Raw genomic sequence first — 19,519 nt, forward strand, 5'->3', positions numbered from 1 at the left:
GGCCTACAAATGTTATTAACAGGGCAGTCATACATGTATCTACTCGAAAGTAAACCCCACTGACTTCAATGGGGCTTACTGTTGAGTAAGGTACATCTTGTCTGTGCAGGTGTTCTCTCCCCCCCCCCAGCTAGTCTGTAGGGGACAATCGGTGCTCATTGCTTCAAAATAGTAATAATTGCAATCACATTGCTAGTCTATCTTTCTCTAAATCAAGGATTTAAATGTGGTGCTCTCCAGCAGCGGTTGGGCTGCAGCTTCCATCAGCCCCAGCCAACCTGGCAAATGGTCAAAGATTGGACTGAATAAGAGCTCTTGATCAAGGAGCCCCACTAAATAGCCCTACACAAAGAAGTCCTGCTTCCTGTAGCTCACCAAGCTAGTCTCCAAAGGTGGTGGCACCAGGAGCAATGGGATGTTCTTATGGGTGCAGCTCTACACCTCTTCCCATAAGCAGTACTCTTGATGCACATGGGTGACTGGAAAGCTAATGCAGGTGTACAATGTTGTCAGTTGAAGGGTGGATGTCCTTAGGCTAAGATATCAAACTGCAGGCACTGGGAATGTTTGGTGTTCTACCTGAATGCACCAACTGTCATGGGAGGACCTGTTCTTGGTGCTTTGGTTCCAACATGGCTTAAACAAATGCAGCATGGTGTGTGGGGGTGTGGGGGTGAGTAGGGGGGGGGCTGGTCCCACCATGACAATTCCTTCTATGCCATCAGTGTACACGGGTATGCAGGGGCTGGTACCTGTAGGTGGTCCATCAGCAATACGTTCCCTTTGACCACATTTGTGGGTTCTCCTGAGCTCGTGAAGAACTTTGACATCAGATCTGTGTATCCTTCAAAGAAAGTGATTGGCCGTAACTGGACATCAAGCAGAGCAGCAGACATGCCGGCCATTAATTCGTCTTCTCCGTCGGCTGCGCTGCCTCCCAGGATGCTCTCATATCCTTTTGCTTCTATGGCCACCTAGGATACATGAGATGGGAAAGTCTGTGTGATGTTCAGAACTACTCCTTTTTCTGCAGCACTAGACCACCACTTCAGAACATACTCCTCTTTCTATGTTGTTGTTGTAGTAGTAGTAGTAGTAGTAGTAGTAGTAGTAGTTGTTATTAACGTTGCTACTACTATTATTTTGATTTATTACTTATTGTATGCCCTGAAACCTTAGGGTGAAGAATATCACACTTGAAAAAGGACGGGCCCTGAAAATGCACGTCTCAGGTGTCAAAGACTAGAGTAAAGGCCAGGAGCATCTTTAGCATTCCCCAAAGTCTGTATGGTTAAGTTGCCAGGTGTGCCTCCATGGAGAGGCAGTTCCACAATTTAGGGGCTGTCACAGAGAATACCCTCTCCTGGACCACCACCCACCTGAACCTCTAAGGGTGGTGGAACCACCAAGAGGGTCCCCTCCCCCCGCTTATCTTAGGGAAAGAGTTGGTCTTTCAGATATTTAAAGATGTGTACTCCCCACCCTGCCCTAGTTCCCAAAAAGAGAGCTCCCTTTTCCTAAATAAAGGGAGGAAAAGAGTCACGATGTTTCTATACACCACACAGCAAGGCCTCGGCCCCTCATCCTAAAGCAGGTCTCCTACTATGACATTGAGCCAATTATCACTCAGCAGCTATCTTCAGGATTTGGGCTGGTGTGAGAAAAATACCAAGCACCTGCCTTGGTTTCTAGAGCATTATTGGCCATTGAAACTCCTCCTCCTTTGGCATGGGGCCACTGCCTAAGCAAATTGGGTCGCATCTTTTTGTATAAATTGACAAATAACGCTAATAAAAATTGGGAGAGGGAGAAATCTGTTGAAAATTAAAGGGTACGCTTGGACGACAATTACGCATTGCCCATAAGGCAAGGGTGAGACCTAAAAAACATTCAGAACCGTCTCGAGCAACAACAGAACAATGAAATACGGGCTGGATGTAGACATGTAGAAAGCATTTCATGAAAACGCGTTGTAAACTTCAAAGTGGGAAGCCACATTGGCGAAAGATGGGACTTCACAGTGCCACATGGTGTTGCAGTGTCATAACGCATATACAACGTTGTTTCTTTACTAATGTAGCCAAGTCCACAATGGCGCAATAGGAAGCACCATACCTGAGCTGCTTGGAGCTGGTAGCCATGGCTTAGGATATTGAAACTGGTGGTGCTCTTCCTCAGGATGCCAATGTCTGAGAACAGGAGATCCAGGCCAATGGTAGAGAGAGTGTCATTGGTTGCTGAAAGGGAGATCCGAGAAAGAGACACATAGCTTCACATCACAGTCAAGGAATATTGCATGAAGAGGAGCAGACAGCTTTCCAAAGGTTTTAATAAAAGCGTGGCAACATGGGAAGTATCTGTCTGAACATGTGGTCTGACCCCTTGACCCCAGAATATGCAGGAGACTATGGCTGCCTAGTGCATGGGAGGGAAAAGTTACCTGTCACTGGTCCTGAGAAGGAGATGGAGCTGCCAGCTTCAGAGGAGAGGAAGTAGTAATTATTTATCTGCGGGTCACTCAGAACCTCTTTAGCGACCTTCCTGTGGGGGAAACAAAACAAAAAAACAAGGAAGGGGTGTGTGATATGGACTATATCTGCAAAGGAGAGTAAACTTGTTTTGGCGAACCTGGCTGCCATTTTGGAAGAGGTTAAATTGATTTGTGAAATATATGGTAAATGCAGAGAAGGAGGAGTGCATTCCCTAGAATAATGTAGAAAATCTGTGACCATGGACACCCACAACGTGGGGGGGGGAGGGCAGAGAGGTTAATTTCTCACTTAAAAAACAACCAGTGCTAGTACATTTTGCCTTGTAGTTCAGGTGCTACAAATGCTAGAAACAACCGCATCCTGTCAGACAAGGATTTCCACTTGTGCAATGGGACTTCCTCTTCTGCAGGCGCCAACACTCTCCCAACTTGCTCCAGAGTGTTAGGGGAACCCCTAAAGTATATTTGAGATACACTGGGGAAGAAGAGGGGGAGAAGCAGAAATCCTTTCACTGACAGAAACATTCACTTAGTACTACATTGGATCCTACCCTTACACTTTCCTATAAACGAAATCTGAGAATCTGGGGATCATTGGGATAGGGCTGCCTCCCCTTGCCCCACACCCTGTGAATGCCTATGTCTGCCATGTTCCTAAAAGCCAGTTTGAAAGTGTGGTTGTTCTGATCTCTCCCCAAGCCCAAACTGAATATTATCATACAAGGATATTTTTACCTGGTTGGATGATGACCGGAGTGTACAATGTTTTGGATTTTTGACAGCAGAAATCTTGACATTTCTGGTTCAAGTTCTCTGGTGGCCAACAGGATATTGGTGAAGTCCTCTGGCAAGGGATCGTTGTTCAACAGGATTTCTGCAGCAGCCAGCCTTGAAATTTTTGGATAGCGTCTGTGCACTTCATGGAATATGCGTTTCATTGCCATTTTAACCTGGCAACGCAGAAATTGAACACGGTCTGTTTGTTTTTAGCATGACATTCAGCAACTAGGTTTGTACAGAGGTCATTCATGAAACCAAACCTTTCCAAGCTACAATTTTAACCCTGACATACTAGTTTTCTACATGTAGGGGTCTCCCCCATGCTCTCAGTCATGTAATCCCTTAATTGCATTGTGAAGTGGTATAGTCACAGGAGGATTATACCATATGCTCTATTTTTTTATTTTTTTGACAGGGTGATATATTTATACCCACTGTGGTCACCTCCACACCCATACATTGAGAGCATTCTTATACCACTTTAACAGTCATGGCTTCACCCATAGAATCATGGGAATTGTAGGCCTGTAAGGGGTCTCCTAGCCATAACAAACTACAGTTCCCAGGATTCTTTGGGGGAAGCCAGGACTGCTAAAGTATTATAAGAGTGCTCGCAATGTATGGTATGGAAGTGACCCTTGACTCTCCCTAAATAAGGGGAGTCTGTCTCAAAGTCCAGCCTCAGAATATCTCCAGGTCCCACCAGTAGCGGGAGATGGAGAAGAAGGAGGAATATAACCTTTCAAGCAGAAGTGGAGGAACCTCCAAAAACCACAGAGGGTTGGTGAAATTATTTTCTTTTGGATAAACCGAGCCCTTCTTGGCACAAGAGGACCTAGAATGTTTCACTGATGAAAGCTTACATAGGAAAAAAAAGATATATTTTGGGAAATGCTCTTTAAGTAACGGAGACTGTGCCATACCGTGCTTGAGATGTGCTGTGCAGAATACCTCTGTAGTGCGTTCAGGGCTGTGGCTGAGACCGTGGCAGAGCCCTCTTCTGCATAATGCAGGAAGATAGGGATGGATTCTGGGAGCAGAGCACTTTTCAGGGACAACAGATAAATCACCCTCTCAGAGTCCTTCTTGCTGTTCTTGAGCCTTTGCACGATGGAGTCTACTTCAAGTCTTACTTCCTGTTTGTTTGACACGGGAGACACAAGAAAAGGGAGGTGGGCACTAAATCGACAACATCCGCAACCTGAGCTTTCCTAGGTGTGGGTGGGTGGGAGTAGAACACGGCACTGGAAGGGCGTCAACTCACTTGAAGACCACACAGTTTCATTTGGCACAGCTTGCCAATCAGGCTGCCGATTACAATATTCCCCGTTTCCCAGGTGGCTGCTTCTAGTTTCTTTCCATTCAGCTTATCCTGGAAGAGGAATGAAGACCGGTCATAGCATAGAGTTGCCTGAGAAATTTGATTTGATTTATTTGTTTTTGCAAATTCCAGTCGGGAATGACCTGATCCACACCTCTTGGGAGTGCTGGGAGGATCAGAACACAGCCTTCCTTGGCACTGTACAAGCCTTTTGAGCTGCCGCTTTACGAAAAAAATGTATCGGAAGATGGCTTGAGATGCATATTTTGTGAGAAAACGTGTTCAAAAATACCTATGCGAACACGGACTTCCATGCAGGTTTTTCACACGTGCGTGAGAAACGTTGGTTGGCAAGGCCAGAAGCAAAAGTAGGTAGAGCAACGAATATGATTGTTTTATTTTGTGCACCAGTTTCTACACACTCACACATCTCTCTGTATCCTCCATCCAGACAAGCAAGAGTCCTTATCTAAGTTCAAGGATGCCTTTCAGCTAGGCATAATCACTTAAGGAGGGTGCAAAGCAGGATGCGTGAGGGGGTGTGGCTTAGGGAGAGGGGGTGTGGTCTGGGGAAAGTCCTATGGGCTAGATAGAGAGTCTTGTATTCAGCTCCTGGAACAGAGATGCCCCCACCCCTAGCTTGAGTGTTAACCTGCATATATGAAGAAGCCACCACTGATGAATCACTGCCAATATTTGCTACCAATGGATATCGACTCAAACATCACTTGTTTCAATGGAGCCAGCTTAAACATTCACCTGAGAGTTGTCATGAGCTGAGCACTCAAGTACAGTGCACAGGTGTGCGAACAAGCCCAAGAAAATTACTAGTGAATTCTAGGTTTCCAGAATGTCACATTCATGCATTTCACATTTTCAAATTCCTTCCTTCCTCAGGGCAGCAAAAAAAGGGAGCAGTCTGCCCCCTTTAATTTCACAAAAGCCCTGTGAGATAGGTAGGTCAAACTACGCCCAGATCTAAATCTCTGTCCATCCTACACCACAGGGACATCCATTCATAAATAAAAGAAGTGAAGTAAAGCGCAAGAAAAGGCCCAGAGAAATAAGCCACAGGGCCTTCTACTTACTACCACCAGACGCAAGAGCTCCTTTGAAGGGCGAGGGGAGAAGGCTGCAGCGTAGAAAAACTTCTCCAGCAAGGCGGCGTTCTTTTTGCTCCCCAAACTGAGAAATTCGGACAGGGCCATCAAGGAAGCTGTAGAATGGGCAGCCACTGCAGCTTCAACGTAGAAGGACCTAAAAGGTGGGAAGGGGTGGAGAGAAAGGATCAGGTGTGCTGGAAGAAAAGGAAGAGACCTGCAGAGAACCCAGGATTAACAAGACAGGTGCAAACTATAGATACGGTATATAAATTAGATGGGCATCTGACATCAGGTGACCCAAAATTTAATATCAGCGCCACACACTGTGTGACAGCAAGGGATGGGCAAATCTGTCAATTTTTGTTTTACTCAGTTTCTCATCCTTCCATTCTTCAGTTCTCCATATTTTCTCCATATTCTCCATTCTCCACATTTTCACATCAGTTTGTTGTTGTTGTTGGTTTGTTTGTGAATTTTCTGGGCTTTTTAATTGAAAAAACAATCACTTTCATTCAAATGTCTCCTAACATAAATGTTCTTGCATGCAGTTTTGCCCAGCAATTTATTTTTCTGCAAAGCCATTTTCTCTAATATAATGCAATTGTATATTACCGTATTTTTCGCCCTATAAGACGCACTTTTTCCCCTCCAAAAATGAAGGGGAAATGTGGGTGCGTCTTATGGGGCGAATGCAGACTCCTTGGCTTCAGCGATAGCAACACGAAGCCTCTGAAGCCTGCGCTCCAGAGGCTTCGCGTTGCTTCCGCTGAAGCCAGGAGAGTCTGCTCTTTGAGGCTGGTGGTGGGGGAAAGCAGCGCCAGCCCCAGAGGATGGGGGGCAGCGGGAAGGCGCGCGACGCCTTCCCGCTACTCTCCAACCCGGCTTGGAGGCTGGCGGTGGGAGAAAGCAGGCTTTTCCCCAAGGAGGGAGAAGGGACTGACTGGCAGAGTCCATCCCTTCTCCCTCCTGTGGGCTTTTGCGGGAGATGGGGAAATTCCCCCACCTCCCGCAAAAGCAGGCAAAAGCCGTGCGCTCTTTAAAGGGGCTCCGCGGCTTCTGCTGGCTCCGCGGCTTCTGCTGGCTTTTCTACGAGGGGGGGAATTCCCCCACCTCCTAGAAAAGCCTGCAGGAGCCGTGCACCCTTTAAAGAGCGCACCGCTCTTGGGGGCTTTTCCCCAAGGAGGGAGAAGGGACTGACTGGCCGAATCAGTCCCTTCTCCCTTCTGCGGGCTTTTGCAGGAGATGGGGGAATTCCCCCACCTCCTGCAAAAGCAGGCAAAAGCCGTGCACTTTTTAAAGGGGTTCCCCGGCTTTTCTAGGAGGTGGGGGAATTCCCCCACCTCCTAGAAAAGCCTGCAGGAGCCGCGCACCCTTTAAAGAGCAAGCGGCTCTTGGGGGCTTTTCCCCAAGGAGGGAGAAGGGACTGACTGGCCGAATCAGTCCCTTCTCCCTCCTAGTCGAAAAGCTCACAGGAGTCAAGTGGGGCTCCTGTGGGCTTTTGAGGGAGGTGGGGGAATTCCGCCACCTCCTGCAAAAGCAGGAAGAAGGTCTTGGAGTAGTGCACAGGCTGCATGCAGCCTGTCCGCTGCTCCCAGAGCTGCGGGGGGGGGGGAATCATATTTTTTTCCTTGATTTCCCCCCCTGAAAACTAGGTGCGTCCTATGGGCCGGTGCGTCTTATAGGGCGAAAAATACGGTACTTTCGTTACTATATTCACTTTTATGCACACTTTACCCTAATAAAATGCATTTTTTTGTATCCATTGCTTGGATAGAGAAATGTACCACAAAATTCCTCCTGCAAACTGATCAGAACAAATGCTCAACGAATAGCAGGTGTCCTTGAATCTCCCCACAAACTGTGTGCAAACAAATCAGGAAAGGTGCTTAGCAAACAGGTCATCTGATTTTAATTGTTGCAGACCACCCTGACTCATCCCTTTAGAAGGTTCTGAGTAAAAAAATCATTTTTAAAATAAATACACAAATAATTTCCACAAATAATTACTCTTGAGAAAGAGTAATTCTTCATTTGCCCTGCCATCTCTTTCCTTACGCCATCTCTTCTGGTGCTTTCTTCAACAACAGCAGGATGTCTTTCTTCTTGGCATCACGCAACATCTGGACAACTTTGCAAAAATGCCAAGTGGTTGATGCCTCAGAGAGATCCAGTCTGCGTTTCTTTTTAGCCAGTGTTTTCAAGTAGGTTTTGAGCTAAAAGGGAGAGAGGAGGAGAGAGAGAGAGAGAAAGAAATTAAAGCACACAAACATCCTCCTTCATAACAATATATATCAGCAGTCTATGCTGATATAGATTCCAAAAACGGAAATTTGCAGAACTCCTTCCTGACAAACAGTCTCCACAAGCTATGTGCTATTTTCACACCTTGTGAACCAAGAAACCAAGGGATGAGGTCTCAAAGCTCTAAATAATTCCTGATTGGGCCTCCTCTACACTGAAGTTTAAATAGAAAATGGGTAAATCTAGACAAAAGCAATAGTTTTCTGTTCCACTCACAGATGGGTACTGGGTGTTGGTCCTCTTGACAGGGTCGCTCACTATGTTAATGGGTTGCAGTTTCCTCAGCACAGCCGCCAGGGCTTCCTGAGGACTTTCCCCAGGTAATTCTTTTGATCCAGGCACTTGAGTCACAAGTTCAAGGTGTTGCCTGGGGAGTGAAAAGACACTTGTTGATAAGGGCCTCCATCTTTAAATATCACAAACATAACTTACTGTGTGGCATGGACTCACATTTGAAATTATGACAGCGGGGACCCCTTCTGAACCAAAGTAAGGCACTTTTAAGTTTAGTTAGGTGCAAAGTATTGGTAAAAATGCAACACTCAAGTGTCCACAGTATCCTTGCAAGAGGAGAAAACCAGAACAACTTGGGCACGTCCTCATTAACACTCATTGGCCACACTCCCATGACCTCCTAGCAGCTCCACCAGACACACAGTGGTCTACTGTGGTTGAATGAAACAGATATGAATTCAGGTGAACTCCTTGGTGTTTTTTGCAGGTTGTGCAAATGGGAGAGACAGTGCTGTTAGGGTGCTGGACCCAGGGCCTGAAAGAGTAGGGTTGAAGTCCCACTCAGCCTTGAATAACATTGGGCGATCTTGGGACAATCAGTCTCCCAGCCTCACCTCCCTCACAAGTTTGTGAGGATAAAACAGGGAGGGGGAACTGTGTATGCTCACCTTAAGATCCTTGAAGGAAACATGGAATATAAATAGATGAAGACATTTGAGAAATGGTGAGGAGGCCATTAATACTACGTTGTTGCCACTTCTTTGGGGCTTATAGGTTTCTCCTCATACTCTGGCCTCAACTCCAAGGAAATCAAGATTCCACAGGACTCCATTTTCTAATTCTGACCAAAGAAGGCACCATTTGTCACCCCCAGTGTGCCAGGCCAACTGAATGTAGCAGCGCAGAACCAACCTGGAGGTGATATCGACTCCAACGGAAGATTTCAGGTTTAGAGAGATTGTATGACTTTCTTCGGACAATGCGGACTTGAGGAGCTGTCCTTCCATGGAATAAAGACTTTTACTTACAGGTTGCCACAGGACTCCAAACATCTGTAAAAAGAAGATGAATATTTCCTCACTAGACCCTGGCTTCACCTCTTCAGGTAACTAGATAACTAAAATCAACCAGTTGCTATTAAATATTATAAAGTGTCATTAGCCTCCAATGGTTTTCCTCCAAAGAGAAGTCAGACCCCAGTAAGTGGTTGCCTATGGGAAAATAATGTTGCTGCCTCAGTGCAAATAATAATAATAATAATAATAATAATAATAATAATAATAATAATAATACCCCGCCCATCTGGATGAGTTGCTCCAGCCACTCTGGGTGGCTTCCAACACATATAAAAACCTGATAAAATGTCAAACATGTGGGAGGGAGAGAGAGAACTTAATGTGCACTCTATGTATGGCATTCATCAAATATCGCACAGTGAATCGGCCTAAGAAAAGTAGTTCTACATGGGCTTTGAAATCAAAACCCACTAATTTTCAGGCGCAGGATAGACTGGTATTTTGAAAATGGTTAGAGAAAGCTGGAAAATGGATAGAGATGCAATTATCAAACTTGCCTTGTTAACAGAGCTGAATCCAAACTTTGTTCTTTTGCAGCCATGTAGGTCTTTTGTCTTCAGAACAGAATCCTTGGAGACTGTGTAGGTCACTGGGCAGCTCCCAGAAATGTCATCCTAAACAACATAAATGGGAAAATTAGGAGTAGAATAGTGGATGCTAAATTAGTCCTGTGTTTGGTTCAAATGTCTTTTTTACTATTCCAGTGATGGAGTTGGCTGGATCAGATGTTTTCTGACTATGCTGCAGACTCCATCCAGACAATGCAATAAATGGGATTCTGGTGGGTTGACTTATCTGTAACAATGGTGGGGGGTCTGTGGCCCTCCAGCTCCCATCCACCACTGCAAAAGGGCAAGGAGGATGTTTTCCAAATTCCATGATTCTTACACAAGATGCACAAATGCTCTTTATCGATGCTGAAAGCACTTGGTGTTTGATTTTTTGCAAACGTAAAAAGTGGAGTGGCTACATGAGCAGAACTGGCTGATTATGAAGTTGAGGCACAATGAAATAAACCCTCATGGCGCTTCCTTAATCATTGGCCTTATTTTGTGGTGGGTGAGAGCACTTTTTAGAAGACGTAAAAGGTGCTAGGTACTACAGCTATATAAGAGTACAAGGATATTTGCTGCTGCAGTGGCAAGAAAGAAAGAAAGAAAGAAAGAAAGAAAGAAAGAAAGAAAGAAAGAAAGAAAGAGCGAGCCTTGTTTTACCTCGGTCACTGTCCCAGGGTGGGTCTGAAACTGGAGAAGGCTGACCAGGCCTCTCTTCAGCTCCAAAGTTAAGGGGCTTCCAGCTTGGTCTTCATAGATGCCTTCAACCTGCAAAGTGAAAGCAAGGCCATGGTGAGAGGGAATCTGAGGGGGAAAGTGACCAAGGATAGCAGAAAAAGGTGCATGAACTAAATGGTCATCATTTCTCTTCCTCGTGGGCTATCAGTAGTTTGATAATGAGTAACAGCAGCATGAGGTAGGAAAATCTGCTGCTGCTGCTTCTTTTGGCACCCATAAGAATGGTAGGAAAATCTGGTTCCATGAAACTTGCCCCAAACTCAAAGCAATGACGGGAACCTTTGGAGTATCCCAGACAACGTTTCAGACAACAGAAGGATGAATTGTGACTCTCAGAGGTGAACAGGCCATCCCAGGTCCAACACCACGGATAGAACTTACGCACCTCCTCAAAACAGAATGCTTTTCCAGCAAACTCAATCCACACACTTCAGCTGCTAATTATCAAGCATTTAAGTCAAAGCTGTGTGGAGAGGACCTCTTGAAATTTGTGAGTAGGTGGGCTAAGTACTCCACCAAATTTCTCCAGGGTGAGGAGAAATTCTCCAGTGGTTTCTCAAGAGGGAGGTTTTCTACCTGCAGTGGCAGTAGAACAACTTATTTTTTTCCAATACAGTACATTTATAATGGGCTGGGTGATAGGGCCAATTATTCAATATCTGCAAAAGCAGATCTAGCCAGCTGCATGTCTTCCAGAAAGTGTTGTTCATGCTGCTGAACATTCTAGTTGTATGTACAGTAAGGGTGAAGCTGAGATGTTCTATTAACTTAATTTACGGCATTAAAAGAGCACCATCCTTTACAAGCCTCTAGTCAATATCAATGTGTTGTAGTCACCGTTAGCCCTATCCTATACTTTTAATTTTCTTTTTGTGGGAAAGAAAAATAGGTTTACATTTCATGTTATATTTTATTACCCTTTTACAAAATAAGCTTGCCTCACCTCTGCACCTGGCATTGGCAGAGGATTTAAATTATGTTTGAGCTGCCTTCCAATTCCATGAGTCTCAACAAGCAACACTACGCATAAAATCGTTACATTATGCATAGGTATGGGACACTGTACCCCGGAACACAGAAATTCGGTAAGATTCAGAAAAGGTAGACAAATAGATTAAAAGTTATTTGAGAACTGCAACATTTTAAAATGTACACCGGAATATGAAAGCACAGGCTTCTGTTGTGTCCTTACGCAATATTAGTTCTATCCTATATTTATTGTGAAATATATCTGGCTGAAGCAGGCTGGGTAGTACAGTCACTCTCATCTCCTCCTTGGCTTGCACAAATGCATTATTAGTGGTATTAATACCTGGCATACTACCTGATACTACTTGGGCACTACCACTAGTCCATAGAAAGCTGTGCTTGTGGTTTCTGAAGGGAGCTCCTCTTAGGCAAACGTTGACAATTGTCCGCCACTTAACTGCTTTCTAATGACAATGAAAAGTATAAACATCCTTGTTGGCGATGCTGGCTACCTTGCATGAAGCTGAAACTGGAGAGAAAAGTGAGCAAGCCTTTACCTCAAAAGGTCTGCCTCATATTAACATACCTTCCCATTTTTCCAATGCAGGAAAATGGGCTGCTCCAGTTCTGTAGTGTTCAGTGAAACTTGGGCAGGTTGATTGTTGTTATCCGTCTGACTCTTACTTTGTTCCGGATCATGATGGAGTTGTAGGCCATGCATCTAAGTTCCCAAAATGAGCAGAAGAAAATTAAGACTTTTGCCCACCTCCCCAGTCCTTCAGAGTTACACCTTTGGGCCAGGTGGTCTGAAGGTGGTCTCTTGCTTTCCCATCCCACAAGTTATTTGTAAATGCACCACACCTTGATGTCCCTCTCTTCTCCCAGCTGAAAGCAGTGGGGCTAAGTGTCTATAAACAGAACAGGTCTCCAAGAGAAGTATCCATTGGTTATTCTATGTACTCAGGGCTAGCCTGAGGAAAAAGACCTGCATTTCTCTACTCCCCTTTTAATAACAATGCTAATTATTTGTCCAATCCCTTTCTAAAGCCATCTAAGTTAGTGGAAATGAGCTCCCCTTCTGGCAAAGAATCCCATACTTCAACTATGTGCTTGCAGTGTATAAAATAATATGCAACGTTCTTTTGCTCGACGTCTGTGCAGATAGTGTTGGCAGGGAACGGGGAGGGTTGTTAGCTGACGATGATCATTTCCAGATCAACCTGAGTTATTGGTCAGACTAGGTGAACATTCTAAGTGAGCAATGTCAGTTCTAGTGCCGAATAGAAGCCCAGCAGTAGCAGGAGAAACATACAATCTGAACATGCTTAATGAAATCTCCGGCGTTGGTTAGTAATGGAAAACTAGTGTTTCCCCTCTCAATCGTTTAAAACCCATTGTAGGATGAAGACGTCACCAACTTGGACTTGGAGAAGGTGCTCCCCGGCATTGCTGGGATTTCTCCACACGAGATGCACATCAACCAGAGCTTCAGCCTGCAGCTTGCTTCCTTGCAAAGTTGGCCTTGACAGATATCTTAGCTGGCCACCCAGTGAGTAGCGGTACTGGTATAGGATTCCTGACTTGAAAGATGGTGCCTCCAGGTTCTCTATAAAAGAGTCCTACACTGAAGTCACTTGAACACTTTTAAATAAGATGCTGAGTCTCAGCTGGTCCATGTGAGAAGGAAGGGATGAATTTGTTGGAGGTGCTGGACGCCAAGAATACTGACCAGTTGAGTTTCCCCACCAACCTCACAACCCCCCTTTGCTAAGGCAATGTGGCTTGGTTCTATGTCACCCCAAGGATGGAATATCAAGCTCTTATAATGTGCACTGTAATTCCTTCTCATGCCATGAACAGCTGGACAGAGGTAGGAGAAAGTCACGCTGGATGGCAGAAAATGGAACAGCTAGATCAGCATAGTTCTGTGTGATTATCTGTCATAGGCTTTGATTAGTATCATAATATTCTGGAGGGGCAGTGCAATTATTATGCTCACTCCTATAGAGTGTGGGGAGCCTGTGGCCCTCTGTTTTTATGGACTCCAACTCCTATCAGCCCCAGCCAGCATGGCCAATGGTTAAAGACAATGGCAATTGGAGTCAAGCAGACTCTAGAGGGTCATGGGTTCCCCACCCCTATTTTAAATAGAAGAGGTAACAATCATTGCTGAGATATTACCATGCCTGCAGGAAGATGCTCTTAGACACTATTACAGATATTAATGGACATTTGTTATTCCTGATCCACACCGGGTAAGTAAGTTCCAATGATTTGAATAGGATGAGACTTCCATAAAATATATTTATAATTTCAGCCATAGAGCTTAATGGGGGGTGGGGGAAAATCAGCCCAGTCCAGTTAGAGTTGATCATTTTCAATCCCCCTGTTGCCAATAGCTTTAAAAATGTATTTAATTTTGGTTGAGGTGTGCCACATCTGAATTGTCTTAATACGGATTCTCTCCAATTTAAGCCACCGTAAATTGTAGGGTTTAAAGGTCCTTCTTGTCAAACGCTAGGATGGTCCAATATGTTGTGATATTAAAATGATTGTTGTTTTATATAACACGCCATTTGAATGCTCATAGCAACCAAGTAGTTACATTTCATAACCCATTTTGATTTGGCATCCTTAATTCTGCAAAAAGTCCATAGCAGATCCAAGGATGGGGTTGGGGCATAGCTGTCAACGTTTCCCTTTTTTTAAGAGAAATTCGCTTATTCTGAATAGGATTCCTCACAAGAAAAGGGAAAAGTTGACAGCTATGGGTTGTGGGGGGGGGAGCATAATCAGCTTTCCACTGACCGTTTGGTAGCTATGAAAGCTAAGTCACGTTTAAATACTTTCCGTGCCACTTAATTTTATATTTCCCACGAACATGTGGAAAACAACAGGTGCTCAGGGAAATTTGCAGGCAAGGCTCTGGGATCCGGGAGCCTGAATCTGAGTCACAAAGAGCTGCCCCTCAGGATCCACTAGTTGATAGTTGCCATGCCAATAAATTGTACATGAATGGGACTGAGAAGGGGATCCTTTTCACAGCTTCCCTCCTTTGAGCTTGAGAATCCCAACGAGCAAATAAGTTAACCAGGACTCACCTCAGTGAGATATTTTTCAGATTTCATGCCCTCCCCCCCCGAGCTTCCCAGTGCCTTGTCTCTCTTACCTTTTGCTGCAGAAGGAAAGAAAAAGAGAAGCAGCCAGCAGTATCTTGAAGCTGCCGGCGAGTTCATGGTGCAGATTGTGTGCGCAAATCAAAATGCATGGATGGGCAGCGAATCCAAAAAGGGGGTGGGGAAAGACCCCTTGAGCCGAGATTCACAATATATTGCGGCCAGCCCTGACTTGCTTCCTATCCCCAAATTACACATCACCGGGAAGGCAAATGATTAATCAGCAGCAGCAAAAGGTACAAATACTCAGGGCCTGGAATGTGATGGATCAACATTTAGCAAAGCTCTGAGGATGAATGCTGCAATGGACTTTTGAAGCGGAGCCTTTGGAATCTGCATTCCTGTTTTGCAGTCTTTCTATTCCCTACCCATCAGCCCCCATCTGTAAGAAAGTTCTGCAAAGGGGCCCCCTTCACCTTCCTCCTCCAGAGGGAAACTGGAGGAAGCAGGCATAGCACTAAGAAGCAGCGCCTCTCTCTCTCCTCTTTACCAACTTCAAGGGGCTCAGTGTTCCAGCCTCTAAGATCAAGTTACTTCAAGGGCAGGCTGGGAGGGAGGAAGAAGCTTGGCTTTGTGAATGCGCTTCTGGGGGAATGAGCACACACATGCATATGCATGCGCAAACACAGCCAGACGAGATCCATTCTAGCTTGTATGAAGGCTTCCCTCACGCTGAATTGAATTGTTTGGGAGGAAATCATTCATAGTGAATGAAAGGCAGACCCGATACTGCCTTTGCTTGGATGAAATTTGGCATCACTGATAGGGATCACATGGCGGCACAGAAAGTTTAGGTGTTTCCCTGACACTGGAGGAACAGTCCCTTTGCAGAACAGGCTTTCCATCACAGAGGAATGTGCAAACCGCAAGCACTTTGCATCCTTGTTTCGCCTCAAGAACCGAACAGCTTCTGGAGGCAGGCAGGGACACATGTTGAATGTTTTTGCTCATCGTAGATTTATTGTTAAAGAGAATTCTACAGGCTGCCTTTAGAAACCCAACAGCAACAACAACAAAACAATTCCGTATGATTAAATCCTTGTTTCACTTAATATACATGACTTTCATCAGCAAATTCCTGAGCAGGAGGAATCTTTCTCCCTGTCCTCTCCCCTTCACTCTAGTCGGTTTCACAGCCCAAACAGGTAACTATAGCCTAGCTCTTTAGGAAAAGTTTCAGCTCCTCCACACCCAGGACAATTCAGAGCACTAAGCAGCAGCCTCAAACAACTAGCTTTTTATTTTTTAAAAACAAAGCTACAGAATTTTGTAACATCTTAATTGCACTCCTACTATGGTCATTAAAAAGCAAGCAAGCAAACAGCAGTGTGGGGATGGAATGCAAATAGTTCCAAGAGAGGAAATAATTAATTGACATACTACCAGCTATCAAAGAAGGAATGAAAGGCTCTGAGTCCTTGTCTCAAAGTTCAGAATCGTCCTACAATAGGCACCATGCCATTAAAGGTGCACCTTCCATGTTCATCATTCTGCAACTTCTTGGAGTTCCTCTCTTGAATTATGCTGAATACCAAGCTGGAACACAGGAGGACACAGCGGAATGGGTCTTTCCAACGCTTTCAGAATTGTGCAGAGTCTCATTGAACAATATCTCAAAATGTCATCCCCCTTGAAGACTGCGGTGCCTCAATCCAAGAGGCACGTTCTGAGATGCCGAGTTTTCTAAAGAAGCCCTTTTTCTTGCAGCATTGTTGCCATTGGGTGAGTAGCAGGAGCGGTAACACTACAAGCTGGAGCAGCAAGAGTAGTCACATCAGGAGGAAGGTTTCTTTCTAATTGGTTTGGTCTGATTGGCTTTGCTTTTCATCTGCAGAGGGGTGAAACTGGAGAACCTCTGCAGAGCCAATGTGCACTGAAAATGGAAAGCACAAATGAGATGGATTGTTTAATGTGTTTCCAGTGGATATGAGTGTTACGTACTGAAGTTCTCACCCTGGGCCAGTAGGGGGATACTGTAGATAGTTATGCAAATAAGGGATCAAAAGTGACGTTGAGTGATTGGATAGTTTTAGAAAAGTTGTTACAGTTACAATGTACTGGAGTTCTATATAAGCAGGCTGACTGAACCCTTCAGTTCAGTTCTGTTCTGGCCTGTGAATAAACAAGAGCTGTTTGAAGAATCGCTGTGTCGTCTGATATGTTCACCCACAACTTAACAATGAGAACCAGAGATTATGGCCACATTTTTGTAAACTCCCTGCCCAAATTTGCTACCCTAAACACTATAAAGGCATACCACCAGACTTCCAAACCTCCTTTGGGCAATTAGGTAGCATATTATGAATGATGACTGACTGATTGCTTGCATCCACCGAAGTAAACCAGAATCAGCAGAGAATTCAATAGGGTTATATAAATATGAAGCAGAAAGATAATCCAAGTTAACTTGGTGCCTGAGGTCAAAGATCAAAAAGGCCCACTCAGTTGTGTGTGGGGATGGGGAAGTAGCAATAAGCAACTTTTCACCCCTTTAATGGTATTCAAAAATATATATGAAGTATGAAGGAGTCCCCTCAAACTGTCTAACAGTAAGGCCGGAACTGACTATAACCTAAACTTGAGACCAAAATGCTGGGAAGCGCTCAGGAAAAGTAATCTGCAGGAGAAATTTTGTTAGCAACAGAACAGTAAAGTATCAATCAGTTTCAGTGAAGGATCAGGGAGCCTGGTATTTAAAAACAGGTCACATTCACCAGTAAGGAATGTTAATTACAAATATCTATCAAGTCCCATGGGAAACATACATGGCTAATTTTCTTTCTCCAGTTGCTGGTTACGAAATATCAAGTCGTGTCCTATGTGTAGGAGCATGGCTGATTTTGACTGGGCCCACTGCCACGACATAAAACGCAAACAGAAAAACCTTGCTTAAGTCAAAGATCACTTTGATAAACCTGAAGCTTTTTGAGGAAGTGCCAGCATCTTTTGCTTTTCTGGATGCAGCTCACCAAAGGCTTGGCTTCACATAGGCCCCAGGTGAGAACACCTTCCTTCTTTAGAAATACAGGAAACAATTGTGCCATCCATTTTGTAATTATATAAGTCCTGCTGTAATTATATGTCAGGAGGGCACGATGTTGGCTCTCTGTGTGGTTCAGCATGCACAAACCAGGCATGAAGCATAATTCCACATTAAGTGCTTACACAATACATATGCAGTCCTGCTCCTCCACCTTAGGGTAGTTCACTGAGCCTAAGGAGCAAGCATACCCTGCGCAGATGGCCTCATATGAAATAGTTTGATGGGAACATGTTGGAAGCTGAGCTGTGTAATCGGCTTATTCTGTGCCCTTGGCTTATTCTGAGTCTAGAGTCTGAGTCTCAACGCACCTGAAGCACATCCAGCAGCTAATTTCCTGCTTAAGATCCCTACACAGGACATTTCCACTGGTTGCCGCAGGGACACCTACTTAATGCCTTGCATTTTCCAATGAAAACACAGCATTTTCTACAGGGTGTTTTTGGTTTTTGTTTTTACCTGGCTTTTCTTCTTCTGGGATAGGTTCTTGTTTTTGTCTCATAACAGACAGCCTGCAACAAAATAAACCAGGGCCAACATGATTATAAGAGAAGCTACGCACCTTGACCAACATTTCTGGCATGAAAACTACTTTTGCCATTTTGCGATCATCTTGGACAATCTGTTCATCTTCAGCATTTGCATAGCCCTTTAAATGGTTTCTTTCCAGCAGGAATGATGCTGAGGAGACTTTAGCAGTCTGCTGGCTGTGTCCCTAATGTTCATGCAGTGCCACATTTATGTATAAGCTAAACAAGCTATAGCTTAGGGCCCCACTCTCTTGCCGCCCCCCAATTTCACTATTAATATACTTCTTAATTGTATTTCAGTTCAACCATTACTTTGATAAAATACATATTTTGTTATGTGCAAATGGCTTTAGATACCTATTAGGTCCATAAATTACCATATAGCATATATTCAACATGAAAAACAGTGACAATTTGTTGTTGACAAAGGACAGCTGGACATATAAAGGGCCCCATTACCTTCAGTAGCTTAGGGCCTCATCAAACCTAAATCCAGCCCTGTGTTCATATTAACATATAACCAGTGGGTTTGAAGTTCTACTGGAAGTAGAAGATGATAGCAATAATGAGAATGTATTAATTGTAGTCCATCCTAGCCACTTGTCCCAGCCACTCTGGGTGGCTAGTAGCCATTGGTAGCTTTACCCTGCATGAATTTGTCTAGACTTCTTTTAAAACCATCCAGGTTGCTTGCTACCACTACCTCTTGTGGGCACAAGTTCCATGATTTAAGTCTGTGCTGTGTCAAGAAGTAGTACTTTCCCCCATAACGTGTCTAGTTATCTTCTGTAATATGCAACAGAAATTCATTTTAGCAAACATTCAAAGGACTTGCAAAGAGGGCACCTGGTTACATGATTTCTCCCAAAGCTGCGCGGTTTGGAGGCAAATCCTGAGGCATCTAGGGGCAACTGTGATGGAAGTCTCTCTTCCATGCTTGTGGTCAGCTCCTGGGGATCAAGATGTAAATTGGCAGTTGCCGTCTGCAACAATCCCATGACAAGGTCCTTTTCTGCAGGGAGAGGAGAGGACATGTTTAGGAATCAAAAGATCTCACCTGCACTGCACAGTTTTAAGGTAAAATAAATAGGTTTGTCCCAGCTGCCCTTCTTTTTTTTCTGCATGCAATTTCACATATAAATAAAAATTAGCCCACAAGTTATCATTCCCATATAAAACTATCAGTTTGTAAATAACCACATGAAC

At 44.4% G+C, this 19,519-nt stretch overlaps 1 protein-coding gene across 1 annotated transcript in view; it reads right to left on the minus strand.

Annotated features, from left to right (window-relative positions):
* TBATA (thymus, brain and testes associated) overlaps window positions 1–19,519 on the minus strand; it is a 37,580-nt gene that overhangs the window by 4,809 nt on the left and 13,252 nt on the right. Inside the window, exons 7-22 of the mRNA XM_082222255.1 lie at window positions 19,160–19,325; window positions 18,243–18,295; window positions 12,986–13,173; window positions 12,154–12,288; window positions 10,521–10,628; window positions 9,804–9,920; window positions 9,143–9,282; window positions 8,213–8,363; window positions 7,751–7,908; window positions 5,681–5,849; window positions 4,536–4,643; window positions 4,195–4,407; window positions 3,227–3,441; window positions 2,441–2,541; window positions 2,116–2,237; window positions 753–974 (exon numbers count right to left, since the gene is read on the minus strand). Coding sequence (XP_082078381.1) covers window positions 753–974; window positions 2,116–2,237; window positions 2,441–2,541; window positions 3,227–3,441; window positions 4,195–4,407; window positions 4,536–4,643; window positions 5,681–5,849; window positions 7,751–7,908; window positions 8,213–8,363; window positions 9,143–9,282; window positions 9,804–9,920; window positions 10,521–10,628; window positions 12,154–12,288; window positions 12,986–13,173; window positions 18,243–18,295; window positions 19,160–19,325 — 2,366 coding nt within the window. The remainder of the gene's footprint in view (window positions 1–752; window positions 975–2,115; window positions 2,238–2,440; window positions 2,542–3,226; window positions 3,442–4,194; window positions 4,408–4,535; window positions 4,644–5,680; window positions 5,850–7,750; window positions 7,909–8,212; window positions 8,364–9,142; window positions 9,283–9,803; window positions 9,921–10,520; window positions 10,629–12,153; window positions 12,289–12,985; window positions 13,174–18,242; window positions 18,296–19,159; window positions 19,326–19,519) is intronic.

This window comes from Podarcis vaucheri (assembly GCF_965113315.1).
Source record: "Podarcis vaucheri genome assembly, chromosome: 5".
NCBI lineage: Eukaryota > Metazoa > Chordata > Lepidosauria > Squamata > Lacertidae > Podarcis > Podarcis vaucheri.